Raw genomic sequence first — 13473 nt, 5'->3', positions numbered from 1 at the left:
GGGCTGAAACACCTAATTTGCACATACTAAATCTTTACCATCTTGGCTGTCGTATGCGTACCTGACAGCACAAGCTGAAGTTGCAGATTCCACCACTCTGAACGGACACACTGATCAGTTTCTATCTTTGTTCTCATTTTGCAGCCTTAATGAAGCCACCCTACAGTCACAGGGCAGCAGATGTGTTGTTGGGCCTATTATGATGATGCCGTTTCTTTCTGTTGAGAGACTAGTTTCCCCGTCTCTGGAAATCCACTCAACCTGGCAGGTTGTTTTCACACGTTTAATAGCAGTGAGTCTATTATCTGGATTGTGTATGGTAAGATGCTCTAAGAAGTCTGCTGTGAAGAAGACATGAGCAGCTTTGAATTATTTATGATACCTCAGAGCCATGAAAACATTTTCCGAAAGCCTTTGGCAGGTGTTTTCTGGCAAGTTTTGAATTGGATTGGGCCTGGCGCCCTGATACTGTGGGACATCACAATCCTGTGACATGCAGCCGACAGCTCTCCCTTCCTGCAGAGCCTGTTGAGTGGAGGAAGAACTGTTTGCCTGGCTGCCTTTAGCACCCCTTCTTAGTAGTACACCCTAATTTGTTACTTCTCTGAAAGTGGCCCCGCACCCCAATCACTCCTTGGTTTCTTGTGAGAATCAGAGAACAGTGTTTGTATTGTGCTTTTCAAGTCAGGAAATGAATGCTTGGTTTAGTTGCGTATGCTCCCTCTCCCCCCCTGACAGCCTCCTCTTCAGCTCCAGCTTCAGTCCTTTCAATTTATTTTGATATCAGACATGGGAGTGCCATTTAAAATGACTCGGCATCCAGGATTGGATTTTTGACAGCTGCTCACTTTGCATTAGGTAATGATTCCCTCACATGTCATTCTTCGTATTTGTATATCTATCTGGACTTTGCTGAAATTCATAATGGAGGTTGTCTAAAATTCCATAAATGAGCTAAGGTGACATCTTGGATGAAATGCAGTATTTACTCCAGTTGGGATTAATTTGATCTATTCAGTCTGAGGAAAAAAGACTGGATTAATTACATGAGTGAAATGACATATGTTAGACTGGGTACAACACATTACTTTTCTTCTCACCTTGATTCTTACAGGTTTGTTTTTATCATAATGACAGTCAATTGACCAGACTACACGCCTTTTATTATATTCAGTTGGTAATTAACAAACTAGTGTTGACACAGTACTGCACCCTTTTAAAGAAGACAAGAATACATCGATACATTTTTGATGAATATCATTGCATGTGTTTTTAATGTATCTTCTTTCGCTTTCTTTTGGTTTAAGCATATTCCCACAAGTATAACTGATCCGATGCATTTTAAAGGGGATAGGGGTTTTGCAATCTTATACAGTGCAGCACTCAGATGTGTCACTCATTGTTTAGCAGTAATGATTTTCACATCCCATATTCCCAGTGTAAACATACACCTGAACAACAGACGCTTACTCTTTATTTGTGTGCGCACAGTATCATAGTTACATATCAAGAATACGTCAAATACTTGCCGCTACGAGAGAACGCTCTCATTGGGTCGGCGTGCTAACTAATTTAGCAGCGACAAATATTTTTTAAGTATTAGGGGCTCGCTCCATTTCTGCTGGCGTCGGCTAACAGTGTCTAAATGCAGCTCTTTTGCTTTGGCTGCCTGGCAGGAAGCAGACAGTTTAGCAGTGAGAACTCGTTTGTCACACGCCCCTGTCATCTGCAGCATACCCCAGGAGGGCGTGGAGAAATTGGATTTGGGTGAGGAATGTGACGGAGTCATCCCATGGGATGGATGTGACATTGGCTCTGTGTGAAGAGGAAGTGGTGATGAGGTGGTGTGTGTACATTGGTACCCTATCGCCCCCCCCTCCACCGCTCTCCATCTCTCGTCCCTCCAACTTGGCTTCTATCTGTCTCGGCACTGCAGCTGCAGTAATGGCTTTGTTATTGGGTTACGGTTTAGTTACACTACCGGAAATGCTGTTACAACCCCCTGCCAGCGTTAAACAATCTCCCTAGACGGCTGCCTAATGCTTTGAATAAATGCAGTCACCCTGAGCGGACGCTCAATATTCAAGGTCCGCAGACTATTACAATTCTGTCGCCGTTTGTGTTTTCTTTCCTCAGTCAATATCAATTTGTCCTTTTTATAGTTTGTCACTGTTACATTGCAGATAATAAAAAAAAAACAAACTTGTGGATATGAGGATTTTATTTGTTTGTCAGGATGTGTTCCTGTTTTTATTCCACTACTGTCATAGCATTTGTCTGCCTCCATACTGTTTTCACTGATGGAGGCCAACACCTAAATTGGTCCAGAGAAGACCGGACTCAGACTCGTGAGGGAGTTTGTGTAGATGTCAGCTGTAGTACAAACTGTAATGTGACGCTAGACTTGTGACAAATATTTATACTCTGTGTGTACATGCCATTTAGGAATCACTCAGTGAGTTTTGAATTGACCTTTTGATTTTTGTATTGGATTTTGTAATATTAGTAGTCATCTGCAGTCGGAATGAATTGGGATGTCCTCTTTCAGTGAGAAGAACGCAGAGCTGCAAAGCTTATGTCTGGAGACACGACTGGAAAGAAGCCTGTAGTTTTCCCTGTTTGTTAACTTCATGTTTAAATCATTCTATGAATGGACTAGATGCTGGATGACAAGTCATTACAGGCTGCTAGGCTTGCTCAGCAGTAGTAGTATCAGCATTTGTCCAAAAGACAGATAATAGGCTTTCACACTGCGTGTATGGTGACCTTCACATCGCCGTACTGTATTTGAACTTGTAGTTAATGTTTAATATATCCACCCTTAATATATGTCTTTCATCAAGATTGAAAGTCACAACATTGAATTGTATCCACAAAGGACTTCATTGAAAGCCAAAACTGACAGCCCCGGCTCATTGGTTGACCATAAAACTGCTTCAGTCCATTTCACCGATCACTCATCTTGTTTTCCTCCTCATTCTCTCTGCAGAGGCGACTATCCTCAGCTACGACGGCAGTAAGTTTATGAAGGTCCAGCTGCCAGTGGTGATGCACACAGAAGCCGAGGACGTGTCCCTGCGCTTCCGCTCCCAGCGAGCCTATGGCATCCTAATAGCCACCACATCGAGGGACTCTGCTGACACCCTGCGTCTCGAGCTGGAGAGCGGCCGCGTCCGCTTGACTGTCAATTTAGGTAACGCCTCGGACATACACTGACTGCAGCACCAAAGTCACGTGTCAGAAACACACACACACACACACACAAACCCACACACACTCTCTCTCACACGCAGACACCATGTACATATTTGGAATAGAGGGAGAGGGTGTAAAGACTTTCAATGGCAAGAGTCTGCGGCTCTCCGCTCACTGCCAGTTGAGCACACAGCTGCCGTTGCCCAGCAGGGAATGCTCGCCGCCCGCTCCATCAGCTAACCTCAGATCAAGATCCATACATGTGTATTGCTCTAAAGGAAATTGCCCTTAAAGTGCACATGCTGTTTTCTTTCCTGGTGTTGTCATATGAGGAAGCTAATAATTCTTCAGGAGATGAGAGTGTTTATTAACTCTTCTAATGTAGTGATTAGCTAATGTGATGCAGCCCTTAGCTGTGAGTTGTGGCCAATCAATGCCCTGCGATCATTTGTTCTCCTAGTATGCACCTGATTGCACATGAATCAGCAACTCCGTCTTAAATGAGCACAGGAAAAGATATGCCCACGCCGACAGCAAAAAGCAAATCGAGGACAAAATGAAATTGAAAAACTGTGCGTGTGTGCTTATTTGCTCAGGAAAGAATCCAACGATGCCTGTGAAAAGTTTGATATCTCTCAAACAGAGCAATGCCGTGCAAATGATAGCCATCTATTTCTCCTTTCCACTGGCTAAACAGAAATGGGCTCCCTAAGCGGAGCCGTTTAGCGGTGCATACAAAGTAGGCCGTCTGTGTCTTCTGTCAACCACAAGGAAGCATGTGTCCCACCACGGAAGACAACAGCGCCACACACTGACAGGGCTGACAAGTCAGATCATTGCGACTCCAAAAAGATGCCCTCTGATGGAAAGAAAAACAGGTTACCGTGTTTTGTTTTCCTTTTGAATTATCTCTGACACATTCTAGAGTTTTTGAGTTTGTCCCTGGCCATCAGCCCTTCCCCCCACGTCCCTCCTTCAAAGAAGCAGAGCATTCCCTGTGAGGGTAGGCTAGTGATGGTCTCTGGCTGTTTGCGACCACTTTTCTGCTGTGGTTGACAACACACGACAGGCAGGGCCAAATGGGATGGAGGGGAGGGAGTTTGATCTGGGTCACCTTTCTCAGAGCACGACATGAGCGGAGCCTTAGGAAACAGAGAGGTAAAAGTAAAAAAAGATTCAGAAATAGTGGCAGTCAATATGACATTACTGTGTGCTAGAAGATTAGTTTGTTGTTGTATATTGACAGTAGACACATTTATTATGGATCAGTATAACTCCTTCCTCTACCTGTAATGTTATTTCAATGGTTCTGATTGAGCTAAATTCTACCCAGAAATACTGTTAATTCAGATTGAGTGAAAGTAGCAATACTACAGTGTAGAAATACTCTGTTACAAGTCAAACGTTTTGCCTTGAAATTTTCACTTAATGTAAAAGTACGTAAGGATTATCAACAACATGATTTTAAAGTATAAAAAGCCCAAAAATCCATTATGCTGAATGGCCCAATTTAAAGTGACAGGATGATGATTATCACTGGTGCATTAACATGTGAGCAGCATTTGAATTCTCGCTGAGGTGGAGCTTACTTTACCTACTTTATATATTGTTAGGTAGTAAAGTCTATACTGCATCAGTGCACCATATTTTATAATGACCATATGTTTTTTTTTATCTAACAGGTTAATCTGCAAACCGACGACCAAATATAGCAGTCAGATTAATGTAGTGGACTTAAAAGTCCAACTGTTTCCTCTAAAATGTAGTGAAATATAAAGTGGCATAAAACGGAATAGCTTCCTCCTGGCCCTGCCTGACCCTGACCAAAATCTGATGCTCTCATACTGTATAAAAGATCACATCCTCATAACAGAAAGCGCCCTGCTTGCAACATGTAAATCATTTACGTCCCATGTTTGGCTACATGGGAAAACAAAGCAATACAAACAATGTTGTATAACTAAATTGGGGTCTCACGACTTTCTGTTCTACATTGCTAGAACACATATTCCTCTGGCACAACTACACTGCAGTGCTTTTAGCAGCTCACTGCAGCTCGGGGCCATGGGTGAGAGCATCAGAGGACGGACAGTGTCTGTGTGTGTGTGTCCCCAGAGGGGTGGACTGTATGCTTTAATGATGTCTGCAGCTGTAACATTGAAAGATGAATTTATCTCTCATCTATTCTTCCCCATCTAGATTGTATCAGGATTAACTGTTCCTCCAGTAAGTTACTGTTCACCTTTCTTCTTCTTCTCTAACACGTACTGTTTCTGGACATTCATGTGTTGTTCTCTAGAAGTGTTGTTACGCGGTCATGTTTACAGTTTCTTCTCTGCAGCCATTATATAATCCTGGCATTAGAATATCCTAAAGCTATGCCAATGGGAATTTAATCCGTGCACTGAAATATGTCTGACTCGCATTGACATAGACGTTACATTTTTATCATAGTGCGAGAGCTACGGGTGCATCAGAAATGCCCGGTGTCGTCGTGTGCATCTGGTGTCCGGGAGAATGAGGAGATGGAGGGAGGCTTAAATTAATGACAAACCCAAATATGGCAGTCAGCTGTGATTCCACACACTGAGTTGTTTTCTAATTAACAAACCTTTTCACTCATAAATTCAAGTTGATATAAAACGCATGCTTTGGAATTGCAGGTGTTTTAGACATGCATGATTTCCTTGTCTCTCCCTCGCAATTTGGTGTTTTTTTTTTTTTTTTTGCTCCTTCAGTATTTCATGCCGGTTGTAAATTGATGAGGCCATTGAAGGCACAGAGGAAATACAGAGTGTGATTTTATTATTCTCATTAACCTGCCTCACAGAGCAGAAAGAAAGGGATGAAGAGGGAGGGAGGGAGGGAGGGAGAATAGATCTTGTTGTGGGAATTCATGGCGGATATCCGTGTGTTTGTGTTTGTGTGTGCGTGTTTCAACAAAGAGGTTACATTGCAATATTTTGGGAGGTAAATATCCCTGACATTTATTATTCAGGAACAGTGATGAATTAATAATTACTTCGCTGGAGTCATAATACGTGAGCCCTCTTCCTGGTTAATGACTCTGAAGCGACGGACACACTCTCAAGATCAGTAAATACCAACAGAAATAAGACAGTTTAAGCTCTCTAATAGAGTGCCAGCGTCACATGTTGTATGTGATGGCCCGCCGTTCTCTCTGAAAGTGTTGTATATCTTATCTTTGTGTATGAGGTGTTACAGTATTTGAAGGTCATTGCCTGATGAGAAGCAGAGACTTACACAACAAACGCCTCTGCACAGAATCACACGATGCGACCTCTAGACATGCTTCTGTGAGCCAGCCCGTCTTAACACCTTTCTAAATGCTAAATAGCATTGTTCATGCATCTTGGATTGCATCCCTTGTTTGTGTATGCAAATACAAAGCTCTAAGCTCTAATTCCCCCCCCTCTAATGCTTTAAAAGGTCGTTCTTGGTTTATGTGGATGGTGTGAAGGCATAACGTGTGCATACATGGACTCCAGGGGTTGTTGTACTACGATTTAATTCCTACATTTATTTCTTCATTTTTCTCGGCTAATATGTTTGAATTCCATTTAGTTGCAGGCACAGTTTTGCTAAAATAAATAGGGTCAGGATAAGTGTTGAAACCGGTGAAAGTATTGGTTGAAGGTAAAGTGCTCTAAACAAATATGTCACGCAATCTTTAAATGTTCAGTACGAACATTTGCTGCTTTAGTAACGAGCATCAGAAGTGTGGTGTAGAGCAGTGTGTGTTGATAGGCTGGAGACGTTTCTGTACTTTTCTTAGTGTAGTCCCTTTTTTCTCCATACAAATAATAGTCTTCAATGACAATGTGGCAGATTGTCGCATTTCCAGAATTAATTAATGTTTGGTAGATGTGAAGAAATGTAATGAGTTGTATATAACTAATAACATATAACTAAGCTATAATTCTGAGAGAAAATATTTAGATTACATCAACATTTAATAGAATGCTTAAGGGAAAGCTAATATTTAAGTAAATTGGAGAAAAAAGCAGGAAACAGCAACTTCAATAGACCCAGACCTATTTTTGTCATAAGAAAATGTTTAATTAAAGTTCTTGGAAATAACTCTTTTAAGTCAGTGGGTTTCCACTTGTGACGCGTTAAATTAATATTTTCTGGGTTATCATTTTTCTCTGTGTTATTTTGGTCCTTTATTCTGTGTTAATTAATGTGTCTTGTCAGGCGCTGCAGCTCCGGTCAGCTTGGTGGATGAAGAATTTCAGCAGCGACTCAAAGAACACATCACTGTCAATTAGAGACCTAGGCTCCCCGGGGCTGCCCATAGCTGTCTGAAGAAAACACTGCCACTTCGACTTAAACACCGTTAATAAGCACTGAGTGACAAAAAACTAAAAATACAAGCTAAAAATATCTTGTGACAGATTGGCTTTTTTTTTTCATCTGACATTCTGGTCTTCTATAATTCATTAACTTGAACTGCAGGATAATCACAATTTACAGTGTAGCGGTGAAGAGGGCAACCGTATGTAATTATTCTTTCCATGACCTTCGGCAACATCTCGGGGCAGGTTTTCTCTCATCATTGATCTTTTTCCATGCGTCATTTTTTGTTTTGAACTTATGTAGTGTGAAAGCGCTGAGGGACATTATTTTACATGGATGTTAAACATGTGTGCCCGGTAGATATGATGCCCTCATCCAGGATGACACATGCTCACCAGCTCATCTGAAAAGTTACATTTAATTGTAACTATTGGATGAGCATCGAATCCAGCAAAAATAAAAAAAAATACAATACCCACCACCCCCAATTATATATAAACCATACTATGTTTCTGCACCATTATATACTTAAACACCCAGTGAAGGGAGACAACACTGAAGTGCTTGAAATGAAAGTAATTACTACGATGTTCGCTCCTGTTGCGCTGAATTAGTTTGATAAAGAGACTAACATGTCGGCTCAGAGGTCCTCGTAACAAACATTCGCTGCTTAAATTAAAAGCTGGAAATAACTTTGACATCCCCCAACATGACACCAGTTCTTGCTAAAAATGCCTCTAATCTCAGTAGTACTGGCAGTTGGATCAAGTCGTGTTCAAAACAATCTTTAAACATCGAGCGGTCTCAGTTTATAGAACAAATAAAAGCTAATGGCTAGAAACAGCAGATTAGTATTGATTGTCATTATTTATTGTTTCAACACTATTTAACCTCTGCTTGCTTAAACAATGTATTTTCAGTTAACAAGGCATTGATCGAACAAGCAGGTCGCCTAGCATTGTAGCCTGCTTAAGCTCTACTTGCCATGTGCGGCGGTGTTTATTTCTGCATTGACGGTAATCCAGCAGTAGTGGCCCGCTGCGTTGGTCAACGAGTCCCCCTCCCCTCCACCTTGGTGAGTCACAGTAGTGGGGCGGGCAGCACCAGTATCTGGCCTGTCATCCAGCCAGCTAGAGCTGATTGACTGGATAATCGCATCTTCTCATGCTGCCCCATGCCACAGTTCTCCACTGTTCCCTTGGGCCTGAAGTCAATGAGGCAGGGAGAGATCACTGCGGATCCATCACTGCAGATAGATCACCATCAGTGAGGCACTAGAGAGGGTTGGACGCGGCAGACAGTGGACTGAAGGACCTTAATGTCTGGCCAGCAGCTGGCGGTTTGGACCACAGACTGCACTGCAGGCATAAACCCAGGCCCCACTGTAGTGAATGTTGTGCACCTTAATACGATTGACCTCTTTCCCCCTTTCTTTTCTCCTTGGAGAGCGGGACAGGATGATGGAAGGCAAAGATCAAGCATGCTTTCAAGTCCAACTCCATCCCATTATTTCATATCTCTCCTCCTTAATCCCTCACCAGTCGTCTGGTTTCAATCCTGCCCCGGTGTTTAGTGCTTACAAAGCGGAACTGTGCCTCTGAGATTGAGTGTGTCCTAGTACTTTGGCACCCTCTGATTTGCATACACATTGCATCGGGGCTTTGCAGATTGCAGAAAAGGAGGAAATAAATAGTCACAAATGGGTGCAGGGGAATGAAGATGGTACCCATCTGAAATACTCCCCACAGTGGACAAGGTATGCGGAGCCTGGGGATTTTAGTACTGTCACAGTGGCTTGTTGTCATTGGCCTGTTTTGGTTCTGTATTCACAGCAGGGGAACAACGGCTATATGGCAATTCAAGGATGCTCTTAAGACAGAGGCTGCATAAAAAAACAATGTGTTGTCCATATTGGACCAATGTTGGAATCTTTTTCCATTTTTTTTTTCTCTCTGTTCATGAGATCACACAGATTTGGTGCAGTCGCTCTGATTTATCTGCGATGCTAAATTTGATCATCTCTCTGTGAGGTTTTTTGGCACCTTGATTCTGTGTGACATCTCCATTACTGCCCACTAGCAGTGACACACCTAATGCAATATTAATATGCTGGTTTTAGCAGTCAGTGAAGGGATGATTTAGAGATATGAAGTATTGTTATTAGTTAAATATTAATCAGTTGAATTATGTATGGGTTTAATGAGGGGGCATTACATTTAATAGAGTTTGTGTAGTTTCTTTAGTGTTACTGACGACATCAGTCACCGGCTCCTTTTTCCAAAACACCCATTTATTTTCAAGGGTGCTAATACAAATCACATTCTGTATTTCCTGTTTTTTTTGTAATACTGGATTTCCAGGGACAAAGACTTGTCTATTCTGTCTTTTAATGGGTTCTTTTTCACCACCAAGGACACTGCTTCCATTATGCAAGTATTTGTTTCCCAGCTACTATTTCATGTCATGTGGTGGACATCAGAGAAATTAAATACTGGGTTGCGCTGTTGAAGGTAAACAAGATGGAGAGTGATGCCCAGTTGTTCAGTGCTGTGCTCTCCGTCACAGCCTTTTGGTTGTTATATGCTGCCACCAAGTGGCATCATAGGAACAGGGAGATATCACAAGAATATAATGAAACATCTATTCACCCCGTTTCTTTAATTAACACTATACATTTACAGCAAAACAGTCAGTGTTAATGTTGTCGGTAATAATGACGTGACATCCTGATTACTGCCTCCCTCCTTTCGGTTTGAGAAAAATGGTGTTCAGGGAGAATTCAGAGATTTGATGCCCTATCTAATGGGGCGATCAGGACAGGAAATGCAAGTCAGAACGATGTGCTTTTATGCCCCATTAACTATGTTTACCTTAATGTTTTCTGCCTCTGTCAAACTACTGAACTCATCCACTTTGTCCTTCTTTCGATCTCCCCCTCTCTATCTCTCAGCCTGTCTATGATATTTGTGCTTTGTAGTGTATGCATGCATGTGTGTTAACCGTTGTTTGGACTGTCCTGCAGGCAAAGGCCCAGAAACTATTTTTGCGGGTCAGAATCTGAACGATAATGAGTGGCACACAGTACGTGTGTTCAGGAGGGGCAAGAGTTTGAAACTGACCGTAGATGATCTGCAGTCTGTGGAAGGTACTTCTCATCCTGCTCTTCTGACCGAATCCTTTTTGTTTCTCCTATAAACTTAAATTAGCCATTAGATTTGTTGGGCTCTCAGATTCTAGGTAAGACACAATTAATCTGTACTATATTGTGCTGTGACAGGTTAGATGTATTGCTCCTCTGGTGTGAGCCTTCATGCATGCCTTGATGCATTTGATTTTGCAGTTTGGATACACTCATATCCATTTTAGACAAAATATCCATTTTGATGCTGTTTAAAATTCATCAAACAATGTCAACACATGGCCTATAAGGGAACGCTAAATATGGCTGCAAAATTCAACGAAAAGCTACAATGTGCGGAATTTTAAGTTAATATAACTGTTCATTTTACTACAAAACTATGCAGACAGGCTGTGGGGAAAAAGTTAATTTTTAGATATTTGGTGTTTGCTGAACATGTATTGCTCAATGTACACCCTCAAGACTTGACTTAAACTTAAACAAGAGAAAACATTTGTTTGAAACGATTTGGTCAGAAAATGCATTATATTAACGCCTGCACAGCTTAAATCAAATAATTTTCAATTCAAATTCTATTTCTTTCTAGCATTTGTCCTGAATTAGTATTATATTTATTTGACGTCATATGGTGTACCTGTCGTTATTTAGAGGATTTGTAGTTGACCTTTTGATTGTAAATCATTGCTCCTTTAATCGTCTCATACCCCCAATAACATCCTCTCTCCCTCCCTCTGCTGATCAAAGGTCAAATGGCAGGTGATCACACCCAACTGGAGTTCCATAACATTGAGACGGGCATTGTGACTGAAAAGCGCTTCATGTCCATGGTGCCGTCCAACTTCATCGGCCACCTCCAGAGCCTCTCTTTCAACGGCATGGCCTACATAGACCTCTGTAAAAACGGTGACATTGATTACTGTGAGCTCAATGCCATGATCGGCTTCAAGAACATCATCGCTGACCCGGTCACCTTCAAGTCGCGCTCCAGCTATGTGACCCTCACTACCCTGCAGGCCTACTACTCCATGCACCTTTTCTTTCAGTTCAAAACCACCTCCTCCGACGGCCTCATCCTGTTCAACAGCGGGGATGGGAATGACTTCATCGTGGTGGAGCTGGTCAAAGGGTAAGTGGATGCAAAAACTTCTCCCGGCTGTTCTCCCATACATTTACAGTAGATCTATTCACATTCACTTTTGTACATCTTCAATTTCCTTTACCTGGGCTTTTGTAGACCCTTAAGTGGCAAAACACAAGATATTTGTTCCTTTTTAACTACTTTTGACAGCATTTCTGGTGCATGAGTCATCACTTTGAGAGAGAACTTTGTCGAACAACAATATTTCTAGTACTGTGATATGTTTTTAGGGGATTTTTTTTTTATTAAGTTTGAATTTGTGTGGGTGGCTCTCTTGTTTTGGTTCATGCTACAGTAACTACACAGCTCTTTTACTTGCACACACATTACTTCATTTGTAGGGCGGTCTTACCTGCCACCAGGAGTAAAGACCATTTCAACTGTGTTTAATTAGTTTTATAGTGGTATAGAAAGATGTTTATTGATGTGGGCATCTCCATATGAATGGATTATGGTTTTATAATGCAGCTGTTCATTCAACATGACAGTTTCCGAACAGAATACAATTCCTGACAGCTCTGATGCCATTACCATGAGAATTCAAATTCTTTTCTTATCACCTCTATGCCAGAATATTTACTGAAAGAGCTGTGGGCTATTACTGTTCTTTTTAATCTTCATGAAGGCACAACAAATACCCGACATGAAAGGGAATCAACCACACAAGGGCACATTTCTTTTTGCTGAAAATGCAGCTATAGAATGACCTTCTTTTAAGTAATGCCTGAAGTTAAGGTATTATTCAATGTGCTAAACATTAAAGTCATACATTTTAATTAAAATGAGCATGCAAATCAGAAATTGCCTGTAAACCAAATAGTTTAAGACCAATTTGTTCAGCACAGCCCACAACCTTTTGTTAATGCTGCAACCTGCCAATTATTCAGCTCCTTTTCAGACAGCTGCACTTTCTGATACTCATATCTGCACATTTGAACACGCAGGCACACAACAACAAACAAACACTCTTGCTCCAGTTTTCAGAGGTTTATGAAACTTTTTTATTTTTCTACTTCCAGATTTTATTGTTCTTGTTAAAATCTCGTGCATTTCATCTGTTATTAAGCAAAAGCTCTGTAAATATACTGGACTTTAATACATACATGCAGACACCTATAAAGCCTTTTGTATCGTCCCATGTTTTCATGTCCTTCCACTCCTGTCCGTGGTTGCATCGACTCATGTTGTTAAACATCTGGTTCCAGTTACCTGCACTATGTGTCTGACCTGGGAAATGGAGCCCACTTAATCAAAGGCAACTCAAACAAGCCCCTGAACGACAACCACTGGCACAATGTCATAATCTCCAGGGACACCAACAACCTCCACACTGTCAAGATTGATACCAAGATCACCACGCAGACGACCACGGGAGCCAAGAACCTGGACCTGAAGGGTGCGTAGGCATTGTGAATTTATATATGTATAATATATATATATTGCAGATTCCATTAAATTGGGGCAGCAGTGGCCTAGAGGTGAGAGAAGCAGGTCTGTGACTGAAAGGTTGCACCAGCAGGATAAACCCTGCAGGCGTGGAGGAAAAAAAAAAAAAGTGCCGGGCTCTCACTCATTACCACCACTGAGGTACCCTTGAGCAGAAAACTCAACCCCCATCTGTTCAGTAGCCAACACTACATCGCTGTGCGTGCGGATCAGGGAGTTCATAGGAAGGACAATT

At 41.7% G+C, this 13473-nt stretch overlaps 1 protein-coding gene across 30 annotated transcripts in view; it reads left to right on the top strand.

Moving 5' to 3' along the window:
- LOC306702891 (neurexin-1a) overlaps positions 1–13473 on the top strand; it is a gene marked incomplete at both ends in the record, with an annotated part of 228884 nt that overhangs the window by 97819 nt on the left and 117592 nt on the right. For 21 of the 30 annotated variants that reach the window (XM_079168643.1, XM_079168627.1, XM_079168620.1 and 18 more), the window contains 5 exons: positions 2990–3193; positions 5395–5421; positions 10538–10660; positions 11399–11780; positions 12998–13188. In XM_079168643.1, coding sequence (XP_079024769.1) covers positions 2990–3193; positions 5395–5421; positions 10538–10660; positions 11399–11780; positions 12998–13188 — 927 coding nt within the window. Of the gene's footprint in view, positions 1–2989; positions 3194–5394; positions 5422–10492; positions 10661–11398; positions 11781–12997; positions 13189–13473 lie in introns of all 30 variants that reach the window. The other 9 variants (XM_079168634.1, XM_079168637.1, XM_079168631.1 and 6 more) reach the window with 2 other exon arrangements.

The sequence above is a fragment of the Pholis gunnellus genome (assembly GCF_910591455.1).
Source record: "Pholis gunnellus genome assembly, chromosome: 11".
Lineage (NCBI taxonomy): Eukaryota > Metazoa > Chordata > Actinopteri > Perciformes > Pholidae > Pholis > Pholis gunnellus.
Note: the sequence above shows the minus strand (reverse complement) of the source record. Positions and strands in the feature narration are given on the sequence as shown.